General features: G+C 41.3%; 1 protein-coding gene across 1 annotated transcript; it reads right to left on the reverse strand.

Annotated features, from left to right (window-relative positions):
• Nucleotides 1-739: 739 nt before the first annotated feature.
• VBP1 (VHL binding protein 1) lies at nucleotides 740-22,234 on the reverse strand. Its single transcript, XM_004390925.2, has 6 exons — nucleotides 22,081-22,234; nucleotides 17,175-17,299; nucleotides 14,099-14,165; nucleotides 12,618-12,716; nucleotides 3,928-4,066; nucleotides 740-1,814 (listed from the first exon to the last, which is right to left on the reverse strand). The coding sequence occupies exons 1-6, from the start codon at nucleotides 22,171-22,173 to the stop codon at nucleotides 1,744-1,746; spliced, it is 594 nt and encodes a 197-aa protein (XP_004390982.1). The 5' UTR covers nucleotides 22,174-22,234; the 3' UTR covers nucleotides 740-1,743.
• Nucleotides 22,235-22,657: the final 423 nt, after the last annotated feature.

Consider the following 22,657-nt stretch of genomic DNA (forward strand, 5'->3'; position numbering starts at 1 on the left):
CCTTGGATTACCTAAAAATTCATATTTATATTTTCATGGACTTAGATTAAGATAAAATAAAATCTTCTGAGTGAATCATTCCTGTCCTAATAGTAACAGGGAATTCTGTACCAATATACTTACCATAACAAAGTATGGGAAAAGATAGCACTTTATATCAAGATGTTTACAAACCTCAAATTCTAAAACATGCGAATTTAAAAAAAATCATGAAAGAAAAACTAAATCAAGGAACTTAGGTATCTTTCAGAATAACTTCTCAATTGTTTGCTTATCTATATTCCTTCCAAAGGGATTTTATGTTGTTTCTGTAAGAAGTTCTGGGGTGGGAAGAGGGAGTATGCTGTCACATTGTGGGGACTGCAACTAATGTCACAAAACAGTACGTGTATAAATTTTTGTATGAGAAATTAACTTGAGCGGTAAACTTTCACTTAAAGCACAATGGAAAAAAGAAAACAAAAGTTCTTGGGACATGCCAGTTATATGTCCAAAAAGCCATTGCTGTCAAGTTGATTCCAAGTCATAGCGGGGAGGCGGGGGGGCAAACCTGTTGCCGTTGTATCGATTCCAACTCAAAGCGACCCAACAGGACAGAGTAGAACCGCCCCAGAGGGTTTCCAAGGAGCGCCTGGTGGATTCGAACTGCCGACCTCTGGGTTAGCAGCCACTCTTAACCACTGCACCACCAGGGCTCCCATAGTGATGTACAAGTAAATAAATTTTAACAAATACGTGAAACGATCCATGTTAACTTTAGAAACACTAACAATGAAACAAAGTGTCATGCCACAGTTTGAACTTCATTGTTTTAATATCATGAAATACAAGTACAAAACATTGTACAAGTTTTTTACTCCATGAAGAGGAAATAATACATCTGTGTTTTTACCAGAATCTGTATCATCTAGCACTAGCCACTATACCAACGGCTTTACATGGGGATTTTTTATTAATTCTGAGGTTTTATCATGAATTAAAAAAACTTACAACTCTTTTCCATTGCAGATTTACATTTACTTTAATATTCCTATTAAGTTGCTTTGGAGAACCATTAATAAATATAAAATCGCCTTAGCCAAGAGTGCTGAGTGGGTAACAGTATTTCACACTGGTCGAGGTCTCCTATGCTGGCATCGCAAAGACACTGAGCACTTATTTGGGATAAGAAACGTGTGGTCTCAATATCCCTCTTCCTGTTTAGAAAGGCAAATTACCATGTCCTGAAAAGTTCAGATTATAATAGATAGTTAATGGTTAACCAGTAATTCATGGAACCCCATTTACGTAAGACAAATCAACAGCCACAGAGTCATAAAACTCCACATGTGCTGAAGAAAACCAAGTCTGCAAATATTCCAACTGTCTTTCCTACCTCTAAACTGGTTTAACCACATCAAGTCAGAGCAACATCAGCCAATAAAGAAAAAGTCAACTGTGCTAGTGCCCACCATTCAGTTTGGGGCTATTTCAACTCAGAGTTTTCTTACGACAGACAGAATATGATGAAAGCAACATTTATTTTATTGGGAAATGTAAAAAAAATTAAAATACTGCTAATTTCATAAAATACTGGAAACTAATTTTTTATAAATAAATAAAATGGTGTTTATCTTTTTTAAAAGTTCTGATCATTCTTGCTGCTAAAAAAACATTCAAAGTTATGTCAATCTTTAAGGATAAACTTCGGGGTATTTAAAATAACATGTTTGGAAAACTGAACCACGTTTTTAATTGCCAGCATTATGCTTTGTTCTTGGTCGAATCATCTTTGTTTCTTCTTTTTACATCCCAGTTATAAACCCTGGCCATATCTGCGAGAATTGTCAAAGAAAATGCAAGTGCAATTCTAAAGACACGGAAATTATACACACAAAATATGGTAACAATGATGTAAGCCATCTTGCTATATAATATCAACTGCTAAGAAAATACTAGAACAAAATTCCACCAAAACCAAACCACTAATTGTTTAGCATATCTAGTCAATTGCGGTATTATATTTAACAAATATGTGCTAGACACTGTCAAGTTTTAAAGATAGTCCCTCATCCTGAAATTTCAAAGATCATTCAACCCATATCCTGTCATGTAATATTTAAGTCAAGTATTAATAATTTTCTCTCTTACTCTCCCTTTATTTTCACTGGACATTCATTGAATTTATTAAACATCTACCATGTTTCGGATGAGGCAATAGACAAAGCCCTGGATGAAGCCGGTGAAGTCCTTTCCCTCATGGAGCTTATATTCCAGTACAATCGTCCTTAATAGTTGGGGTCTCAAGACAGAATACACCATCTCCCTCACGTGTACGCACACCTTCCTAACTTCTCCGGCACTATCAACAATGGTGTTTCTCCAAGCTGGTAGGGCTCATCTTAGACGATTTCTTTTTCTTTGGCTCCTAGAGCTATCTAGTCTCTGGATTCTTTTTGGTCTTTCTCACACTGAACACCCTTTCCTTTCCACAAGCATCATCCCTGCCTTGGTCATAGTCATCTCAAGGACAAATGAAGTCTCTCCACATTAGCAGTCATATGGGCCCCTGCACTATGCCTCAGACGCGCCTGCCTTCCCCCACTCAAGCACTAAGCACCTACCATGTGCTACATGAGGTAGAGAATACTTAATTACTAACTAATAATTAATTAGGGCTATTGGCACAGAGTGCACTGGGGGAGGGCATGGGCAGGAAGAGGTAACTGGCATGAGATGAGACTGGCTGGGGACACCTCACAAGAAGTCACTGAAATATTTTCATCAAAGAAATAAGATTTGCGGTTTAGTAAATCCATGCTGGAGATAGTGTGAAGGACAGATGGGAGGAGGAAAGACTGTAAACTAGAGCAATGGCAACGGCATAGAGGGCTTGAGTGGAGAAACAGGAGGAAAATATGACAAAAATCCAGTGGCTGACCGAATCTCAGTGGTGAGAGGAACACAGAGTGAAGGATGACGCTCAGGTTTCTGTACTGGGTGACTGAGTGAGGTCAATGGATGCGACAGGCACCGCAGAGCGTCAGTTAGAGAGGAAAGGTAAGAGCTCAGCCTCCATATGCTATCCTTTCCCATGACCAGAATGCCCTCCCCTTCCTCCCACCTCTTCTCTCTGCTACTCTAAATCCTACACCTTTAAAAGCAGCTCAAGTTTTATCTTCTCAACAAAGCCTTCTCTGAACTAACTCTAGCTCACATCTACCTTTCCCTACCTTTAAATTGAGGAGCCCTGGTGGCACAGTGATTAAGCACTTGGCTGCTAACCAAAAGGTCAGCGGTTCGAACGCACCAGCTGCTCCATGGGGGAAAGATGTGGCAGTCTGCTTCCATAAAGATTACAGCCTTGGAAACCCTATGGGGCAGTTCTACTCTGTCCTGTAGGGTCGCTATGAGTCGGAATCGACGTGATGGCACACAACAACAATTTTAAATTGCCTTGGTGTCATAAACATTAACTGACTTATATTTTGCTAGGAAATTTACATTTAACTGTTTCACATGTATAGTTCTAACAGAGCAAGACTTTACCACTATCTTTTTTGCACTGATTCCCTCAACAGTCCCATGTCCCATATGGCTTAGCACAATTGCATGAACATAGGAGACCTTTAACAGATGGTTATGGAATTAAACTACTTAATTAGCTAAGAAGGTGTCTTGGGAAAATATTTGGAAGAAAAGTGCTCAGTCACCACTGTGAATTTGCTGTTTCCATACCTTCACATTTCAAATTACTTCATCCATCTGCAGACTTACTGAAGTATTACTTCCCAACAGGCTAGGACTCTCATAAACTTTGTAACCTCACATTAGCATAAGAATAAAAACATTCTTCTCATTAAAGCAACGTAAGTAAAAATTTTTTTTTTTTTTTAAATAAAAAGCTTTCTCCTTTTGCCATCCCCTTTTTTTCAAAAGAAAGGATACTGACTTCTGTGGTAGTAAACTGATCTCGAAGAAAGTCAAGGTCTTCCTCAAGAGAATCAAGATTCTTTGTGGCAGTTGATAAGTTCTTTTCCAACAATGCCTGAGCTTCATCAATATCATATTCAAGCATTACATTAGCCTGAAGGGAGAAAGTAACGACCATTATAAACATTTCCACAGTGCTTTATAGGTCAGAGCAGGGGTTGGCAAACTAAGGGCCTAAGGCCAAATCTGGCCCACTGCCTGTTTTTATAAAATTTCACTGGAACCCAGTTATGCTCCATTGATTTACATATCGTCCATGACTGCTTCTGTGCCACAGCGACTGAGGTGAGTAGTTGCAAGATTGTGTGGTCCACAAAGTTGAAGACATTTAACATCTGCCCCTTTACAGAAAACATTTGCCAACCCTTGGGTTAGAGAATATATTTACATACATTATATCATTTAATCCTCAGAAGAACAGTGTTAAGAAAACAGAGGCTCAGAGGGGTCAGCTCACATAGCTAGTAAGTAAATGGTAGAATCAGGATAAGAACCAGCATGTTCAGATACAAAATCCTATCTTCCTAACATCTCCATCATGACACTACATAGTGTTATGTTTGAATCAAGTTAAATAGTTATTTCTGAGCTTGAGGTACAATATTAATTTAAAAAATTTCAAAGATACATTTACCTACATTTGATCAGGTAATAAAAACAGCTGTTAGTGCCCTTGTTATCTCTCCTGTGTCCCAAGGGCAAAGGAGAGGTGACTGTGTCTGGAATTCTGCAGATCTAATATACTGAGGAGACTTGAGGATTTATGTGCCCTGGAAGTAGGGAGTCATACGTTTACAGCTTTGAATTCCCCATATCATCTGACTAGCTACTGGGCATTTTCTGAACCATTTTCCTCATGTGACAAATAGAATTTAAAATTACTCAGGATTGTTGGAAATGAGACAACGTGAAAGTGTTTGACACAAAGTAGGTGCTAAATACTGAATAACTTAATCCATGATAATTAGAAAATTGTATAAAAAATTCAGACAGCATAAAACAAATTCAATGAAAAATACATCTCTCCAATCCCAGATCCCCAATCTCATTCTTCAGAGTCAATTACTGTTGTTTCTTATAATTTTTTCCAAAAATTCTCTACACTTTTATTACTTTTTACAAGTAAAACACAGAATGCACTTAAAAACACTTCATTCATATTTAAAATTCATTCAGCAAGTACCTTGTGCCAAGTTTTTCACCTTAGTTGATTTACTCCTTAAATACTGCCCTTTCAAGATTGACATGTCCAAAACACAACTCCAAATTACCCCTAAACCTGACTCCTCCCCCTTTCCTCCCCAGCTCAATAAACGGCACAGCTATCCACCTAGAGGCTAGAAACCTAGCAGTCATCACCCTTGCTTTCTCTTTCCCCTCAGCCCGCGTTCCATCAGCACACGGGGACAACAAGGCAGCTCTCCGGTGAGAAATACAGCCGGAGCCCTACCTTACACCGCAATGAGCATGAATTTCAAATAGATCAGATACACAGAAATAACGTCACCATCAAAGAAGTAGGCAAATCACAGATAAATTATTTTCTAACCCTGTAGTAAGAATGGCTTTTCCAGGACACAAAACCCAGAAACCAGGATGAAAAGTCAAAAGATAAACAATGGACAGGGAAAAAAAATCTTTGTAGCTTGTATCACAAGCAAATGACTAATTTCCCCTAGTTTACAGGGCTCTACAAATTTAAAAGGGAAAGACTGTTGTTTGTTGTTATTAGGTGCCATCAAGTTGGTTCCGACTCACAGCAACCCTATGGGACAGAGTAGAACTGCCCCATAGGGTTTCCAAGGAGCAGCTGGTGGATTTGAACTGCCAACCTTTCGGTTAGCAGTCAAACGCTTAACCACTACGCCACCAGGGCTCCAAAGAGAAAGGCTAGTGGTTTGTAATCCAACAGAAAAAATAGGCCAAGGACATACACAAAAAAAATTAAAAATGGATTAAGGACCTAAATGTGAAAACTGAAGTCTTAAAATTATTAGAAGAAAACGCAGGGGCAAGGCTGTCGGACCTAGCTTTCAACAATGGATTATCTAATACCATAACAAAAGCACAAACAGCAAAAGACAAAATAAATAGATGGGGCCTTATAAAAAACATTTCTGTTCATCAAAAGACTTTACCAAAAAAGTGAAAAGACAAGCTACCGACTGGGAGAATATTTTCAGAAACCATATATCCAATAAGAAACTAATAACCAAAAATATATATAAAACTTTGACATCTTAACTACAAAAAGACAAATAATTCAATCAAAAATGTCAAAGGACTTGAATAAACATTTCACCAAAGAGGGTAATCAAATGACCACCAAACACATGAAAAGATGCTCAATCAATATCATTAGCCATCAGCGAGATGCAAATCAAAACCACAATGATATACCACTTCACTCCCACTAGGATGGCTAAGATTAAAAAAATGAAAAATAACAAATGTTGGCAAGGATGTAGACAAACTGGAATCCTTACCCATCACTGGTGGGAATGCAAAATGGTATACCCGCTGTGGAAAACAGTGTGGCGGTTCCTCAAAAACTAAAAACAGGACTACCATATGACCCAGCAATTCCACTCCTGGGTATATACTCCAAAGACTTGAAAGCAGAGACTCAGAAAGAGACTTGTACATCACTGTTCACTGCAGTACTATTCACAATAGCCAAAAAGTGGAAACAACCTAAATGCTTATCAACAGATGAATGGATAAACAAAATATGGTACATACATACAATAGAATACTACTCAGCCATAAAGAGAAATGAAGTCCTGGTACATGCCACAACATGGATGGACCTTGAAAACATTACGCTGAGTGAAGTAAGTCAATCACAAAAGGACAAATATTGTATGACCTCATTTATATAAAAAGACAAGAACAGGCAAATGTATAGACACCAAAGTTTATTAGCGGTTACCAGGAGGAGGGAGGAGGGAGAAAGGGCACAGCCAAGAGAAGATCTGACAACGGGCATGGCTGAGAGAAGGCGCAGTGGTGGGCACGGCCGAGAAGACGCTGAGATCTGTCTTGGTGGAAGCTGTACTGACTGAAAAATTATATCCTGTCTTCTCAGTTGTATCCTGTTACTTCCTAAGTTGATCCTGATCCCAAGCTGTAGCCTCTTACTTCCCTAATAAACCACATAATCATGAGTAGGGTCTGTGAGTTCTGTGTGGCCACTGCAATGAATTATCAAACCCAGCGGAGAAGTAGAGAGTGCTGTGGGAGGGAAGGCTGGTGTCCGAAATGGTAAAGAAGTTGGAGAGTGGAGGTATGTCTGACCTCCACCTCACAGGAATCAGCTTTGGGCTGATGGTTATTCTCATCCCTCCCCCTGAAGTTCGGCAACTTCTGATGCTGCTAGGTTACACCTGTCTTTTAGTTTTTTGTACTGTGGTGGCGTGCATGCTGCTACGATGTTGGAAGCTATGACACCGGTATTCCAAATACCAGCAAGGTCACTCATGGTGGACGTTTCAGGGGGGCTTCCAGACTAAGACAGACTAGGAAGAAGGACCCGGCGATCTACTTCTGAAAATCAGCCAATGAAAACCCCACGGATCACAACAGAAGACTGTCTGCTACAGTGCTGGAAGACGGTACGCTACAGGGCAACGTTTCATTGTTATACATAAGGTCGTCATAAGCTGGAGCCGACTCAAAGGCAGTTAACATCACCACCAAGGGTTGGGGGGAGGTGGGAATGGAGAGTGTTTGCTTTAATAGGTCCTGAGTTTCTGTTTGGAGTGATGAAAACTTTTGGAAATGAATAGTGGTGATGGGAGCACAACATGGTGAATACAATTAATGTCAATAAATTATACATTTAAAAAAAGTTAAAAGGCAAACTTTTTGTTATATATATATTTTACCACAATAAAAAAAGTTGCACCCAACGAACAGAAATTATCTGTGTCCTGATGAAAAATACACTGCAAGCACTTAAGAAATAATCATGTAGAAAAACAAAAACAAAACAGCATACCTGAATTTGATTAAGCCAACCACCAATTTATAGAAAACGTAGTGCTCAGAGGAACACGTTAAACCACACCTTGAGAATGCAATCAGCAACACCCAGAACTGTGGAAGATTCTACAGGACAAATGATCCAATTTCTTCAACATATAAATTGCCAGGAAGGAAAAAAAAAATGAATGAGGGATGGAGGGAGAGCCTATAGATTAAAAGATGCTTAAAAAACATATTTAAAAAAAAAGGCAAAACTCAACTTTCAGGGATGAATACTTGGGTCATAAAACTTAAGGAAAATAAGGAAGTTAATTCCCATAAAAGGTAGGATATTCGTTACTCCAGAGGGAAGGGAAGGAGGGGAAAGTATATGGAAAAGCTAGCAAGACTCCATCCCCTGACTTAGTTGGTGGTTAGAAGAGTTTGCAATGGCCCTCCTTTCCCTTGGATCTTCCTTCCTGCCAGCCTGCCTGCCTGCCTGCCGACAAGCTTCAGTCCCATGACTCCAATCTGCCATGATCTTTCCTTCCTGATTGCCTGCCTTGAGGACCTGGGATTTGCTTAGCCAGCCCCCAATTACATAAGCCAATTTCCTGTAATAAATCTGTATCTATTTATCTACTGTGGTGTGATGAATTACTTAGTATGGCCTTTCTCGCCATGGTCTTGTAACTCCCACCAAGGAAGGCAGATGGCCTCTAAAAGCTGAGAAATGGCCCCTGGCTAACAGCCAGCAAGGAAAGCGGAATCTCAGTCCTACAACCCCAAGGAACTGGATTCTTCCAACAATGTGAATGAGCCTGGAAATAGATTCTTCTCCAGAGCTTCCAGTGAGAAGCATGGCCCTGCTGACACCTTGATTTTGGCCTTATGGGACCCTGAGAAGACTCTGACAAGCCATCTGGACTCTGACCTACAGAGCTGTAAGGTAACAAGTGTTATTTTAAGCCACTAAATTTGTGATAATTAGTTATGGCAGGAAAATAAAACAGCTCCTTTCACCCAAAAATATGTAAGACTCATCCTTGTGTACAGCAGCAGTGCTGTATAGTATCCCATGGCATGTGTACATTCTACTGTTGGTGGACATTTGGGTTAAGCTATGAATTGAACTGTGTCCCCCAGAAAGATACGCTGAAGTCCTAACCCCTATGACTTTGTCTGGAAATAAGAGTTTTTCTTTCAAATGTTATCAGTTAAGTTTACATGGGTTCATGCTGACGTAGGGTGAGTCCTAATCCCACCTGAGTGGTGTCTTATAAAAAGGAACAGACACAGAGACACACAGTGAGACGGCACCATGTGAAGATGCATTTACAAGCCAAGGAACATCAAGGCTTGCCGGGATCCACCAGAAGCTGGGAGAAAGACATGGAACAGTTCCCCTCTGAGAGCCCTCAGAAGGAGTCAACACAGCCAATACTCTGACCTCAGACTCTCAGCCTCCAGAGTCACCGAGGCTGGGAGCCTGGCCACACAGTCAGCCTCACCGAGGCAGAGGCTTCAGGCCCAGTTCAGCACACTTTGGGATGTCATTAAACTCTCATATATTTCTTCCAAACATCCTCTTCGATGCCTCTTCCTTTCTTCCCTTCCCACTCCACAGCAATTTTGAGCTGCAGGGCCTCAAGCAGCATAGGAGCTGGGAACCCAGAACAAACGTCCACCTGGAGGCCGTGGTCACGGGGGAGGCCAGCCGGAAGCTGGACGTGGCAACCCTGCTGACAGGAGGGGGCACGGGGCATTGCAGCCCCACTTCCAGGAGGCTTCCCAGAGACCTTCCTCGAAGGAGGCGACACTCTGAGTATTGCCACCATACTCACCACCTCGTTAATACGCAAAATAGTCGGATAGTAGATTTTTTACTACTGTCGTAAATGCAAAATGTCAGATAAGGTGATAGTCAATGAGTGAGTAGGTGTACTATGACATAGCTATACTACAGATTATGAAGCCATTAAAACCAATGAACTCTGTGTCTACTCACAAGGAAAGATATCTACGATATAAGGGAAAAGCGGGTGCTGATAAATATGTATGTATAACATCATCCTATTTTTATAAAAATAACATCGATAACAACAAAATCCCTAACCTAAATGTGTGACGTGGTAGTGGTAGCAGGAGTAGCATCATCAAAACCTGTCTAACTTCAGGGTGGATAATATGAATCAAGATCAGCCCAGGGCTGATCCCTATGAGGTGGAGGTCAAACATACCTCCACTCTCCAAACTTTTTACCAATTCTCACACCCACAGCACACTCGACGACCCTTCTAGGTTCAATAATCCGTTGCAGTGGCCACACAGAACTCACAGACCATACAGTTACGTGGTTTATTAGCCACCGTGGCTAAGGGAGAGAACGCAACAGGAAGAACGAGGGGAGATGAGGGCCGAGAGGGAGGGGGAGCTGGCTCATGCAGCTGAAGACTCTGAACTCTGCCCTTGGTGATAGGGGAAACCGCTGGAGAGTCTGGAGCAGAGAAGTGACATGACATGTTTTAAAAGGATTATGTCGGTGGCTCAAGGGAAATGGTCTGTAGGTTAGCAACAGCAGAAGCAGGGAAACCAACTCATTTTGTCAACAAATATTCTTTTGCATGATTGTTATATGCCAGGCATTATTCTATGTTTGAAAAATCAGCAGTGAATAAAACACAGCCCTACCTGCATAAGGCTTACATTCTGACTGAGAAAGTAGGGAAAAATAGGCAATATACAAATAAGTAAACATGTGATATGTCAGGCAGTCATTAGTGCTACGGAGATACACAAAGCAGGACAAGAGAAATAGGAAGCGCCATGCGGAGTGAGTAATTTTATAAGGGTGGTCAAGGAAGATCACTGAGAAGGTGACATCTGAGCAGAGACCTGAAAGAAGTGAGGGAGTGCATGCTGGGAACATCTGGGAAGAGTGTTTCAAGGAGAGGAAAGAGTCAGAATAAAGGTGGGGCCATTCCCAGCATGTTCTAGGTTCAGCCAGAAATCCAGCATGGCCAAGCAAGGAAGAGAGCAGTTGGGGATAAGGTCAGAGAAGCAAGAGCAGTTATCAGACTTTGTAGGGCCTTGTCAGTCATTCAGAAAAACTCGGACTTTCTCTCTAAATGAGATCAGAAGCCCCTGGAAGGTTTTAGGCAGATGCAGAAAAATAAGTAGGCCATTATTCCTGTAGTCCTGGTGGGAGGCGATGGTGACTGGGACCAGGGTAGTAGTAGGAGAGTAATGAGAGAGAAGTGGTTGGGTTCTTGATATATTTTCAATACAGAGATAAGAAGATTTGTTGATAAACTGCTTGAGAGAGATGAGAGAGAGAGGAGTCAGAGATGATTCAAAGAGCTTTGTTGTGAGCAACCAGAAATGGTTCTGCCGTTTACTGATGGAGAAAAGAGTGGGAAGTGCAAGGTTTAGGGGAGAAATCAAAATTCAAGGGTTCAAATAAAAAGTATAAAACAAAAGAAAGACATAACAAGCCGGAAGAGTTCAGGGAAGAAAATGAAGACAAAAACAGTTATCAAAGCCAGAGTAGAAGCAACAAAACAGAATAACCACAAGTTATTCTGAGAAGTTACTCTACAAATTATTCTGAGAGTCACAGAAGACAAGCCAGAGGAAATCACAAATGAAATGAAAAAGACCAAATATTTGAAAACTAATACAGAAAACATGATAGGCACTGAAAACAAGCAAAGGAAATTCAATATATGCATATTTATTATTCCCAAAGAAGATAATTAAAAGAAATAGAACAAAAAATATATCCAAAGACATAACAGAAATACTCTTTCCTGAAATAAAGTGACACTTGAATTTATGAATCAAAAGGTCACACCATTTCTAGAAAAAAAACTTAATATAGTAAAAATCAATCAACACTGAGGCACACTCAGGTGTAGCTTTTAAACTTCAAAGGATTAGAAAAAGGATGAGTAATTACACTAATACAGAGCTAAAATTAAACAGGTGTGGGAATTACGGTTGTGAAATAAAATGTAAAAGTTGTACAAACTCTAACAATTATACAACTAACAAAAATCAGGAGGAAGAGCTACGGAATACAGAAGCAAGTTTCCACGTGCTAACATGCTCATCTTTCAGAGCTTACCCAATGGTCCCAAAAGACTTTCCCATCAGCTGGCAGGGAAGAAACAAATCTGTCCTAGATTGGTTAGCTTGTAATGTTGCTAAGAGGAGCGAGAATAGGAAAACCACACACAAGAAGATATGGGGAATCACCTAAAACTGCAACATATGGTTTTAGAAAACGAACTCCAACCTTGAGGTCTTTGTAATATTAAGAGGGATCTTTCAAGAACTAATAAACTCTTACAGGGAAGACACGTTTATCATTAATTTCAGCAGTACATTCTATTTTGCTTCTATTTCTTTTCCTACTGTTACATGCAAGAGAGAGAACGTAGGGAGGGTTTTGGTCAGTTTTGTTTTGATTGAAAGACTTGAACATGTTTTTGCTGTGATCATCAAACCCTAATACCAATCAGTTTCCAATATGAACCACTTGAACTCTACCCCTTCACTCGTCCACAATCAAAGGGAGATAAGCCCTTTACACATACCAAGCAATACTGTTTGGCTGGGAAAGCACGCTGGTTTACAAATGTCAGCTGAGGAAACTACGTTCGTTACTTTTTACTTACCCCCAACCACAGACACACTTTATCAGTAGGAGGAACTGAAGCTTTGCAGTACAGGTTATCTGCCAATAAGAATCTGGTCTCCAATGAATTGGTGGACTCCTTCAAAAAAAATTATAGTACTGTAAACAGGCCTGTTTGATATCAAGGTTATCAAGAAGAGATCTCTGAGCTGAACATAAGACATTTAAAGCAGCAGCATCATGCAGACTAAGTGTAGTGGTCAAAGACATGAACACTGGAGCCACATGACTGGGCACAGATTCTGGCTCAGCTACTTACTAGCTGTGTAAACTTGGCACGTCATTTACCCTCCCCATGTCTCAGGTCCCTCATCGGTAAAATGAAGATACTAATAGTCCCTACGAAGCCTTGATGGCTCAGTGGTTAAGAGTTTGGCTGCTAACCAAAAGGCTGGCAGTTCGAATCCACCAGGTGCTCCCTGGAAACCCTATGGGGCAGTTCTACTCTGTCCTATAGGGTCGCTAGGAGTTGGAATTGACTCCATGGCAACGGCTTTTCTAATAGTCCCACAGGAGTCCTTGGATGGTACAAATGGTTAAGCACTCAACTTGGTGGTTCGAACACACTCAGAGGTGCCTTGGAAGACAGGCCTGGTGATCTGCTTCTGAAAGGTCACAGCCTTGAAAACCCTGTGAGCAGTTCTACTCTGCACACGAGGTTGCCATGAGTCAGAATCCACTCAATGACAACAACAATAGCCCCTACACCTCCGAGGGTTGTGGTAAACACTAAATAAGAACGTAAACACACACACACACACACACACACACACAAGCACGTAAAATTGTTAAAATCTGAATAAAGTCAATGGACTATAAGAGTTAGCTATTATTATTATTATTTCCTCAATGATTCGTGCCCAATCAATTAATAAATCCAATAAATACATAAACAATCATTTGAATACTACAGGCTCATAAAATTTAATCTTTACCGTCTGGTTCGATTTAATGAGTATTAGATTAAGACTCAGAAGATTCACAAATCCAGTTCTGCCAGTAACTAGCTATGTGACACTGATCAAGTGAAATCTCTCTGTAACTGCTTCCTCATCTGGAAAATGAGAACATGAAACAGATAGTTTCTAGGATTCTTTCTAGCTCAATAATTCTTTGACTTACTCATTCTTAAGGAGAACAATTTTAGATACTGCTACCTCAAAATGAGACATTTTCTTTATCGAAAACAATTTCAAATTGCATTTAATTTTCACAAACGCTACATATAAGTAAAGTAATTCATGAAGCATGGGCCCTAGAATTAACCTTGACTTGTGGGGAAAGCCACAATAGCATGGTGATTACCGAAGCATACTATTTGTGTAACATTAGTAGGTGTGCTCAGGAAGGCAGACTGGATCCTATAGCACGAATAAAACAACAGTGACCAAAGGGTCAAGGAAGCAAGCCTCGGCCTAACCATCCTAGTTCACTCATATTTCCAAACAAAACTGCACTTACTTTTTTCTTCTGCATGTACTTAAGAATTTCTAAAGTCTGCTTAATTTCTGGAATCTGACCTTTTAGCCTGTGAACAAGAAAAAGGTTAACTTAGTATTCTGCAGGTAGAAGAAAACTCCAGGACACAATCTTATTAGCTTTGTGTTTTCTAGGGATACATCGAGGACCATTTACAAATATAAAACATTTAAGATGTAAAAGTAAATATTATGGAATGCCTATCTGTAGAAAGCCCTGTTCCGTATGTCAAATACCCCATTATTATTTAGCATTTCTAGAGCAATGACCTTCAAACAATATTCTACAGAGGTGATACAGAGGCTCCACATTTGATTTGAATTGCATTTTAAACAGACGAATTTTAAAACTATGCATGTGTTCAAATATTGTATTCTATATTTTAAACCGCTGGAAGCCACTATCACCATCTGCATGCATCTGCTCTTGGTGAGGGCACTCAGTACACAGTTAAACGCCAGGCAACCTGAGTGATTCTTACAATAATAAGGGAGAGTCGGATCACGTCATTCCTCTACTCAAAACCCTCAAGACTCCAGGCCCTCTTACTCTGCCCCATTTCCTATTTCCATAGAACTTATCACCTTCTAACTTATTATATAATTTCTTAATGTTAGCTGGCTGGAATGTCAGCTCCGTGAGGGCAGGAATTCTTACAGGTTTTGTTCACTGATGCATCCTAAGTGCCTAGGTATATCCTAAGTGCCTGGCATATATTAGGTGTGTAATAAATGCTAACTGAACTGAATGTTTATTGTCTTGTTCCCCCCACTAAACTGTAAGCTCCACAAGGGCTGGGATTTTTGTCTGTTTTGTTCACTGATGTATCCCAAGGGTACCTGATTAGGAAAGCTCCAAGTATATACAGTAATTTTTACCCCTCCCATTTAGGCCTAGAACATATGTAAAACTGGAGTGAGGATCCAACTATACCACACTACTTAGCAATATAACTTGGATACAAAAAGTTTTCCCCTGCATCATCAATATCCCCCTCTACTCTAGTACTCCCATCAGCATCCCAACATGCTGCTATTTTCTCCATCTTAAAAAACATCCTCAACTTCACTTCCCCTTCCAGCTCTCATCCCATCCCTCCTTCTTTTTATAGCAAAACTCCTCAAAACTGTCTCTATCTAATGTCTCTGTTTAATTCCTCTTCCCCATTCTCTGGAATCAATGACCTCGCTACCAAATCCAGTGGGCAATTCCCAGCCCTCAATTCACCCATCTTCTCAGTGGCATGTGATACTCTCCTCATCCTCAAATACCTTCTTCCCTTTGCTTCCATGAGCCCACACTCCTGGTTTTCTTCTGGCCATCCTAGTTGCCCCCTCTCACTCTCCTCTGCTAGATCGTTATGGTCTTCCTGACCCTACAGCTGAAGTGCCCCAGGGCTTGGTCCTGAGGACCATCTTCTCTTCTCTATCATCTCTTTGAATCCAATAGCTTTATTCTTTTTTAAATAAAAATAAACTTTTATTCTTACAAAAGTAGTACATGAACATTGTAGAAATCTAAAACTACAGAGAAGCAAAAATAAGAAAATAAAAACGTCATCTTCCCACCACCTAGAGATTATCACAATTAATATACCTCTAGTGTAGATTCTTCCAGGTATTTCTGTGCACATATACACTTTTTTCTAAAACATGACATACTGTTTATTGTTTTCTAACCTGCTTTTTTCCATTAACACTATCCATCTTTCCATGACAATGACTTTTCATCTCATCTAATACTCAGCCCATATTCGATTTCCCCAATTGTTACCAAAATCAAGTGAGAAAATACATCTAAAAACAAACTTTTACTTTCACACAGGTGGTGCTTTATGCCTAGGCTACCTTTTCTCCCTTTAGTCTGCCTCCAAACTCAAAAGCAGCCTTCAAAAATCTCCTCCTCTTGGAAGCTTTCCCTCAAATTCCTTGCCCCCCTCCAGATCATGCCTTCCTCTCTGCTAACTTAGCACTTTGTATAAAAGCACATCTACTGTTATACTTTTTACATTTCTCTATCATACCCCCACCCCCACCCCCACCCCTCAGATTGTGTCCTTGCTGAAAGCAGATACTGAACCTTATTTCAACCAGAACAGCACCTGGCACGTAGTAGGCATTCCATAAATATTTGCTGACTGACTTCGGAATGCTGACACATACATACAGCTACTATAAAAATATAGGAAAATAAAGGGTCGCCTTATGCTTACTAGTTATAATAAACTCTTGGGAAAATCATCATCTCTGTGGGTCTCTCACCTCATTGGAAAAGTGAGCAGGAGGAACTAGACATCTCAGATGTTATGATCTTAGAGATGCTTTGCTATAAGGTCTTCAATATTCATTCTATTCTGTTTTCAAAACCTTCTTTAGACTGACAACAACAAGTGCTGGTGAGACAGCGGGCCAAGCGCAACTCGTACATGTTGTTGGTGAGAGAGTAAAATGGTAACCACCTGAGAGAACATCCAGCAATTTCTCATTAAGATGGACAGACACACCATCCAACTCAGCAATTCCACTTCTAGGATTTATCTAAGACAAGTGAAAATATATGTCTACACAAAAACTTAAGAGCCAAAAAGTAGAAACCCAAATGTCTATCAATAGGCAAATAGACAAACAAATTGTGGTACATCCCTACAATACAACACAACTTGGCACTAAAAATGAACTAACTACTGGTATATATAACATGGAAGACTCTCAAAAACAATACACTGAAGTGCAAGGAACCTGACACAAAACAGTACTTATGAGACGTTCCCATGTATACGACACTCAAAAACAGGCAAAACTAATCTATGGTGAAAAAAATCAGAATAGTGGTTGCTTTTGAGGTTAGGGGGTAGAGACAGGTTGACCTGAAAGGGGTATGAGGGAACGTCTGTACACTGATCTGGGACATGGTTACAGAAGTGGACAAATCCATCAAACTGAACACTCAAGAGCTGGACGTTTTAGTGCATGCAAAAAAATGCCTCAATTAAAAAAAAAAAAAACCACTCAAGCCATGCAAGATTTTAAAAAACACCTTTGGAAATTTTTGAACTTACCTCCTTTTCTTTTGAGCAAGGTTGAGTTCCATAAACTTGTACTTCTGGTATTGTTCATCCAACTTCTTCAGTACCACATCTGCGGTCTCATTCCCAGGCTGTTTCATGAAGGAATCTACGTCTTCCTTTAATATAAAAAATAATATACTGTATTATAAATTTTAGAATTCATGCCACTAATTTGATTTTTTGACTGCTTTATTTTTAAAAAATAAAAGAAAAAATGTTGTGTTTCTTTTTCTCCAAAGGCTTGTTTTGTTTTTTTCTTTTTTTCCCCCTAAAGGCTTGTTTATAACTGAAATTGTAGTTATAAAAGTTACAGACCATTTCAGAAGTACACAGAAATTATATAGCTAATTTATTCTTTCTTCATTCTCCTCTCTTTTTACTTTTGTTTATAAACAGGAGAACACAGATGACCTTGCCTGCCTCACGCTTGCCTCAGGCCGCCCTGGTTGTTGTTAGGTGCCGAGGAGTCTGTTCCAACCCACAGCGACCCTGTGTACAACAGAACGAAACACTGCCCAGTCCTGCACCATCCTCACAATCATTGCTATGCTTGAGCCCACCGTTGCAGCCACTGTGTCAGCCCTGGTAGTAAATATGAAAATTTTGCATAGAAATCATGCTAAACATGGTCATTATGTTCCCAAGGCAACCACAAAAGCCTACTTAAAGATCAAGTGGTTGAAATAAAGTCAACCTGAAATACAAACGAAACAATCTCGTAACAGGAATAATTAAGCAAAAGAAAAACAGCAAAACTGAACAGCAATTTTTAAAGTGTATACTAAATACTAGACCCTGAAGAAATGCTACATCATTATTCTTATCCATGCTTATTAGCTGTAAGGGATTATTTTAGCTGAAACAAGGCAGGATGAAAAAGGACGAGAAAAACAGCCAAGGAATGCACTCTGAAACCATCAAGCTAGAAGCACCTTGAAAGAAACTGAAAAGGTGAGCCTGAGAATGAATGACTGAGCTTTGTGTATAAAACGGAGATGATACATCTCCATCGGAGGGGAACAGAAATAAATCTGTTTCTAGAACATGGTACAGGCTATTAGGAGCTTAGAGTCTAGAAGTCAGAATTAACCACAGCAGCACAAGATTGTGGTTAAGAGACAGGGGCTTCTTGGTCTGAATCCTGGCGTCGTCACATACTAGGTGTGTTGACCTTGGGGAAGTTATTTAACCTCTCTTTGCCTCAATTTCTTCATATGTAAGAATGAAATAAAAGTATCTTTTCCTCACAGGGAATAAAATGAGTTAGTATGTTTTAAAATGTTTAGAAGACTAAATGACATCTAATAAGTGCTCAATAAATATTAGCTATTTCTATTACCACCACTCATTGGTAGTTCAGTGGTAAAATTCTCATCTTCCATGAGGGAGACCTGCCTGTTAGTGGAAGCCTAGGTGTTGCTATGATGCTGAACTGGTTTCAGCAGACCATTCAATCTAAGATGGACTAGGAAGAAAGGCCTGGAATCTACTTCCAAAAATCAGCCAATAAAAACCCTATGGATCAGAATGGTCCAATCTGCAACTGGTCATGGGGATAGCACAGAACTGGGCAGCATTTCATTCCATTATCCATGAGGTCACCATGAGGAGGGGGCCGACTCGACAGCAGCTAACAATGATATTTCTATAATAAAGCGTGCTATGGGAACACAGACGGAAGTGCCAAGAATTCTGTCTTGGGGTAGAGATCAGGAAAAACTAGAGGGAGGTAGCATCTGAACAAAATGTTAAAAGATGACGAGTTCATTAAATGGACAAGGGGGGAAGGGACATTTCAAGAAAGGGTGTGGGGGAAGGGAGAGGTCTGATTTCTAACCACTGTGGTATACTGCCTCCAGTAGAGTACCAAAAACAATTGGTCGATGTTCAACCATTTCAGGAGGTAGCATATGATCAAGAACCAGTGGTACTGAAAGAAGAAGCCCAAACTGCACTGAAGGCACTGGTGAAAAACAAGGCTCCAGGAACTAACCGAATACCAACTGAGATGTTTCAACAAACGGATGCAACACTGGAAGCACTCACTCGTCTATGCCAAGAAATTTAGAAGACAGCTACCTGGACAACTGCCTGGAAGAGATCCATATCTGTGCCCATTCAAAAGAAAGGTGATCCAAAAGAATGTGGAAATCACCGAACGATATCATTAATATTACACGCAAGTACTATTTTGCTGAAGATCATTCAAAAACGGTTGCAGCAATACATTGACAGGGAACTGCCAGAAACTCAAGCCAGATTCAGCAGAGGACATGGAACGAGGGATATCATTGCTGATGTCAGATGGATCCTGGCTGAAAGCAGAGGATACCAGAAAGATGTCTGCCTGTGTTTTATTGACTATGCAAAGGCATTCGACTGTGTGGATCGTAACAAATTACGGATAAAGGAACTGGAGGCTCAAAGTGGCAAAAAGATGCTCAAGGCTAAGCAGTAATTTAGAAGTAGAGGCAGGATTCAAACTCAATCTATTCAGATGCCAATGTTCTTTCCATAATACCATGCTACTCCCATTAGTTTAGGAACATAAAAATAATTATGTAAAATTTGAATTACTTATTATATCATGTCGGCAGAAATGTTAAGGTCTAGGGGAAAAAGACAAAATTTTAGTGAGAAAAAAGGCATTTTAAGATAAGACTGTATAAAACTCTCAGATGAAGTTCATCCTCTTGAGTTAGATTTGTGAATACATCTCTAGCTGAGCACCATGAATGTAATATTTGAGGCTCTGTTGTTGTTAGGTGCTATCAAGTCAATTCTGACTCACAGAGACTCTCTGTACAACAGAGGGAAGCACTGCCTGGTCCTGCACCATCCTCACAATCCTTGCTATGTCTGAGCCCATCGTTGCAGCCACTGTGTCAATCCATCTCGTTGAGGGTCTTCCTCTTTTTCACTGACCATCTAATTTTACCAAGCATGATGTCCTTTTCCAGGGATTGGTCCCTCCTGATAACATGTCAGGCCCTCCTTACAAGCGAGGATTTACGGCAAGGAAATTCAATTCAACACCTAGTTATGAGTTTACACTGTGTGTCAAGCAGTGCGCAAGAAAACGAGCATGGGTGGCTGGCTGGTGCAAAGGGTTAAGCACTTGACTACTAGGTGAAAGGTTGGCAGTTCGAACCCACCCAGAGGCACCTCAGAAGACAGGCCTGGTGATCTGCTTCCGAAGGTCATAACCTTGAAAACCCTATGGTGCAGTTCTACTCTGCACACATGGGGTCGCCATGAGTGGGAATGGAGTAGGAATCGACTCAACTGTACCAACAACAAGGGAACTACCACGCTTTCCTCTACCTAGCAGAGTATGATGGGTAAGTTAAGGCTGTGGAGCTCCACAGATGGCCTAAGTGCAAATCCTAGATACCTCAACTTACACCTGTGGCAAGTTACTCAAGGACTCTGTGCCTCAGTTTCATCATCTGCAAAATGGGAATAAGAGCAACACCTACTTTCTAGTTTTACAGAATCCTTAGAAAAGTGCTGGCACATAGTAAACACTCAAAAAATTTTCTCTCTTGTTACAATTGTTGGGAAATAATTATAAAGAAATAAATGGTACAGCTCAGGGAAAAAACAAAGAAAATAGTTACAAAGCTATATCAACAAATGCAAATATACAATATAAAACCTGAAAACCAAACCCACTGCCGTGGAGTCAATTTGGACTTGTAGTGACCCTATAGGACAGAGCAGAACTGCCCCATAGGGTTTCTTTTCCAAGGAGCGGCTAGTGGATTTGAACTGCCGACCTCTGGGTTAGCAGCCAAACGCTTAAGCACTGTGCCACCAGGGCTCCGTACAATATAAAGTGGGCATATCAAAGTGCTCTACACAAAAGAATAAAGAAAGAAATGGGTCTCCTGAAAAATGTGAGGCATGATTAGGAAAAAGGCAGAGGTAAAGCAATACAGGTACAAACCAAACCAAAAGGTTGAAACACTTCTGTTAGTATTTTATAGTATCTCAGCCAGAACTGAGCAAGGACCGACAGATGATGCTGGCCTGGAAGGGCAGTCAGAGGTTTTCTCTCATTATTCAAATAGTTTTCAAATAATATTTCTGAAATAGCTTCACAGAAGGGCAGAGTTGGTAGCTTCTACTTGCTTCTCTTTGTTTGGACTTGGGTTGGTCTCCCTGTGAAGCCTCCAAATTGCCTTCCTCACGTTCCCTCTCAACCTCATTCTCCACTAAGTTATTAGAATGATGGACCTAAAACCAAATATGATTATACAGTGGCTTTACTTAGAAACCTTTTCATGACTGTCATGGATAAAGCCTCCGTTCCTTGGCAGCACAAACAAGAACTCCAGGATCATCCTAACCTACGTTACCATCCGTCTCTTCTACCACTCCCCCAGAGGCAACAGACCACTGCGTTCCTTCAACAGATTAGGTACCACCCTCTGTTTTTACATCTTAGTACCTCGGCACCAACTCTTCAGCCTGCTCCACGTTCAGTTCATTGTATTCTAACTGTCCGTTTATCTGTCTGTCTCACCAGCATCTAGGCTGAGTCGTGAGCTCTTTCTATCACCTTCCCTTCTCCAGGTTTCCAGAGGCCGCAGCTAAGGAAACCTGGCAGCGTGCGGTCCCTCAGGTGGCCCGGCCCGCTCTCCGAGCCCCGCCCCGCCCCGGGGTCCGGCCAGCCCGCGCTCCCTTTTCTCTCAGGCCGCATTTCCTCCGGGTGGGCCCCAGCAGAGATTAAACCGTCTAGATGCGGCGAGGGAGAGCAGGCCGAACACTCCCCCTCCCTGGACGCTGAGCTCAGTTCCGTCCCCCAAGAGTCAAGGCCGAGGTGGGGTCAGAGGACGAGAAGGGTCAATCCGCGGCCTCGGGCCAAGGAGCCGAGGGCCTGCATGCCTCTTACCATAAACACGGCCTCGGGAATCCCCAGGTGGAGCCGCCGCCCGTTCCCTGCGGCCACTTCTCCGAAGCCACTATCTTCCTTAGCAGCCGCCATTTTGGGGAAGCCAATGTGCCCAGACTCCAGACTAACTACCTCCCAGGCCGCCGGCCCGCACGAGAGCCGTGATTGGCCCGCCCGCCCCTGCAAGCCCTCCCCTTCCCAGTGAGTCGGCTCGAGGAGCTACTCTTCGCTGATTCGCCCAAACTCTGGGTGCTGATTGGCTGTCCCCAGAGTGACAAGCGCGGACGCGGCAGCCGAGGAGATGACGAGGGCTGTTGGAAGGGCGAATACAGACCTCTGGGAAAAGGGGGTCTCGGGAATTTTCTTGGGTGGGTAGCGCTAGAGGGCCCGGGAATCGGGAACCGAAGTGGACTCCACTTCACCCTAGAACAGGCAGGACCTTCCAGAATGGCATCGCGAGCGACGCTGCTTCCTCTCGGAAACGATCTAACTTGGGACCTAGACGCTTACCACGGAGGTTTGGCCTCTGCGCCTTTCGGTTCTCACCAGCCGAGGAGCTTCCTGCTCCATCGCGGGG

Source organism: Trichechus manatus, unplaced genomic scaffold, assembly GCF_000243295.1.
Source record: "Trichechus manatus latirostris isolate Lorelei unplaced genomic scaffold, TriManLat1.0 scaffold00354, whole genome shotgun sequence".
NCBI classification, from domain to species: domain Eukaryota; kingdom Metazoa; phylum Chordata; class Mammalia; order Sirenia; family Trichechidae; genus Trichechus; species Trichechus manatus.

What these genes read in the sequence shown, in the direction of transcription:
- VBP1 (XM_004390925.2), bottom strand. Translation starts at nt 22,173, where the DNA reads ATGGCGGCTGCTAAGGAAGATAGTGGCTTCGGAGAAGTGGCCGCAGGG. An exon ending in CTTGCTCAAAAGAAAAGGAG is followed by an intron (nt 14,166 to 17,174) that starts GTAAGTTCAAAA and finishes TCTTGTTCACAG; the next exon opens with GCTAAAAGGTCAGATTCCAG. An exon ending in AGTACATGCAGAAGAAAAAA is followed by an intron (nt 12,717 to 14,098) that starts GTAAGTGCAGTT and finishes TTTTTTTTGAAG; the next exon opens with GAGTCCACCAATTCATTGGA.